The following is a 3,143-nucleotide window of genomic DNA, read 5'->3' as shown; positions in this document are numbered from 1 at the left end:
ATTAATTAAAATTTAATTAACTTTAATCAAGGTTTCTGTGTAAACCGAGCAAGCCGTGGAAAAGATTGGGGGTGCAGGCTCCCCGCACGGGTACAGAGGAGCCGATGCCTGTTTCAAGCCAAACAGCCCGGGTCGGCGCTAGGCCGAGCAGCAAGCCCAGCCCTTTCGAGACGATGGCTGCCTGGGCGCTGGCCTTCACGGGGAGGTAGCGGCAGGAGGAGGGGAGCGGACTTTCTCATTACGCCCGTGCCGCCCGAGCCGCCTTCGGCACGCGCTCGCTACGTGCAGCCGGGTTTGCATGAATCGCTGATTGTGTAAGAAATTATACGTATGATGCAGCTCCGCGCCGGGGTTTGACTCGAAAAACATCATGTGGTCCGTGAGGCTGAGCATGACTGCGGCTGGCTTTGCCAGCTCCCAAACACTCTCTGCTGGGTTACTTAAAATTTCGTCTGGGCGAAAAAACTCCCGATCAGAAAGCGTCAACAGGAGAAAAATAATGGCAGAGCGATTTGGAGAACTTCCTGTCTCCGGGAGCATTACTGCTGTAAACAGTGGCCATGCCAAGTGCTGAACCACTGCCCTCAGTCCAATAACAATAAATCTATTTTTTGGTTCTGCAGAGCTCTGCTTGTACATTTTTTGAAAATCGGGCTAACGATGAGGACGAGGCAGACGCTATCCTCTGAGCATTTTCTTTTTTTTTTTTTTCCCCATTATAAGAGGAGTTGGGCTTACCAGGATACTGCTTAGGGAAAACAAAGTACCTCTCTAGATGAAAAGGTGACATATTTTCAAGAGATGTGTTTGCCCTTCGGCTTTTTTTTCTTCCTTTGTTTTTATTTTGCTTTTCATTTTAGTGTGCCCTCCTTCAGAGGCTGCTTGAGTTCTGGTAAAAAATATTTGGTTTTGCGTGTACCTATGTACCTATGTTTGTATGTACCTGCATTACAACTCAACTAACAGCTGCTACTTTGTCATCAAAATAAAATCATTCTGAGAGACGAATTAGGACCCTGGGCTTCAGGGCTGGTTAGTGAACTTCAGCTGACTATCCTGTGGCATGCAGTTCTTGTCAGCTCACTCAGGATTAGCAGAAGTGAGGATGCTGCAAATCAGTGCCTTACAATTGCTGTCAGGAGAGTCTTTTCCAGCATAGTCATGTGCATAAAGCCTCGTCAGTCTGAATCAGTCTCTGTTCCCTCTAAAAACCCTTTATCAGCCGTAAAAAGATAGGCTTTTTTTTTTCTTTTACCTTAATGCTGTGTGACTCTCCACCTCTTTTGTTCCCATCTTCCTTCTCCCCTGTTTTTCCCATCATATTATTTCAACACAGTTTTCTCAGCCTCTCCAAATCGACCTTATTTATTCCCTTCATCTCTGTCCTGCACCAATCTCGGCCTCTTGTCCTCCTTCCCCTGTTGCTGCTCCTCCTGCCTGTCCCCTCAGAGCCGCTGCCTCTCGGCACGGGCTGCGATTCCTGTGTCAGCCTTTGTCACAGGGGCAGGTTTTGGCCTCAGAGTGCGCTGCGAGGAACCATCCTAAATTCCTTCCACCCTTTCCTACCGTTCCCTCCGAGGACAGGGAGCTACCCGCCGCGTGGTGCGGGGAGGCAGCGGGCAGCACGTGGGGGAGAGGGGCGAGGTTCTGGAGAGCGAGGCGAGGAGGAGGGAAGCAGCGGCTTTGACGGCTTGATGCCGTAAGAGCTCCTCAGCGGGGCGGTGCTTGGAGCAGCGTGTGTGCACACCAGCTCCCCGAAGTTCGGGGAGGAACTGAAGGAAACGCTTTGGCAAGGCCACAAAGTTTCCACAGGCTAGACTTCACGCACCACAACTCTAACAAAGGCGTATCCATATCTGAGGCCACAGAGGCTGCCCTACGGTTGAAAGTTGTCCCTGGTGGAACTTGCCAGGTTCCAAGCTCGTAATGGCAGCGTTATCTCCCCCATCACTGGCTGCGTGGATATCCGTCGAGTGACCCCAGACCTCTTCCGAGCTCTGAAATCAATGCGCATTGCATTAGCGTAATGACAGCACGGAGGAGTCCTTCCTCTCAGAAAATGAACTCTGAGTAAACAGCCCCAGTGCACACTCCCATGCTCAGCTAGTTACTGAAGAAGTGACTTGTCAGGTTGTCTTTTGGTGTTCACCTGCTTTAGGCCAATGCAGGCGGAAGTCCTTCGCTTCCTAAAATGGCCCTGATGATCACAAAAGTGCTCCTTGCCTTTCATATTCAGAGCAGCGCGTTGCTCTTCCAGTGAGCCCACACCTTCCTCGTTCCCTGTACCTGGTGCCTCTGCCTGCAGCCATGCCGAGAGGGCATCATCTTCATCGCCCCGTAGGGCGAGGAGCATGTTTGTTCCCAGCTCCTGCCCCGTGCCAGAGCACTGAGGTATGTCAGCATCTGGCTGGACAGGTAGCCAGGCTTGGGCTGGTCCCAAATGAAAACCAGTGCCAGAAAAAGGGAGAGGGACTGAGACAAAATCCAGGCCTCAAAAGGGCTTTTTCTGAGCTCACAGGACAATGCACCACAAGATGAAGGTGCCTCAGAATAGGAGCTGCCAAAAACCACAACACCCATTACGCTGAGGTTTTCCCGGTCTGACAACTAGGCAAAGGATGAGAACAGGGCTTTGAGGGGTAAAGAAATCATGGGTTCAAACACAAAAGCAGTCCTTGGAGAACAGAGTAGAATGAGGTGCTCCCCCGTACTTCCCTCACCGCAAACGCTGCAGCCACCAGCCCCGAGAGACATGCGCACACCACCTCTCTGCCCGAGGACCTCTTCTCCCAGAGGACCTCCAGTCTCTGGGGCCACCAGTCTTGAGGACTCCGCCACCCCACCACAGCCGTCTGGCCGTGGTGCCCTTCCAGGAGGTGCGAAGTGTACGTCCAAGGCACATCTTACGAAGGAGGGACCTTCCCTGGGGAAACGCCCTCATGCTTAGAGCGGAAGCAGTGGCCACCATGAGAGGCTGTCAGCGGGTCAGGTCCGAGCAGCAGCTCCCGAACCAAAGCTTCCCAAGGAGAAGGGGCAGAGGAGGGCTCAGGCTGCGGGTCAGGGCCGACTGACCACGCTGAGATGCTCCTTCCTGGAGGCTGAGCTTGCAGCCTCGAGGGCATGGGGCTGTTTGGCAGGGGAAG

At 52.8% G+C, this 3,143-nt stretch overlaps 1 protein-coding gene across 1 annotated transcript in view; it reads left to right on the top strand.

Moving 5' to 3' along the window:
* Nucleotides 1-173: 173 nt before the first annotated feature.
* Nucleotides 174-3,143, top strand: part of LOC104623510 (runt-related transcription factor 1-like) — a gene marked incomplete at its 3' end in the record, with an annotated part of 30,144 nt that continues 27,174 nt past the window's right edge. The window contains exon 1 of the mRNA XM_010290615.1: nucleotides 174-205. Coding sequence (XP_010288917.1) covers nucleotides 174-205 — 32 coding nt within the window. The remainder of the gene's footprint in view (nucleotides 206-3,143) is intronic.

Source organism: Phaethon lepturus, unplaced genomic scaffold (assembly GCF_000687285.1).
Source record: "Phaethon lepturus isolate BGI_N335 unplaced genomic scaffold, ASM68728v1 scaffold46507, whole genome shotgun sequence".
Lineage (NCBI taxonomy): Eukaryota > Metazoa > Chordata > Aves > Phaethontiformes > Phaethontidae > Phaethon > Phaethon lepturus.
The sequence above is the reverse complement of the archived record's forward strand: the minus strand, read 5'-3'. Positions and strand labels throughout refer to the sequence as shown.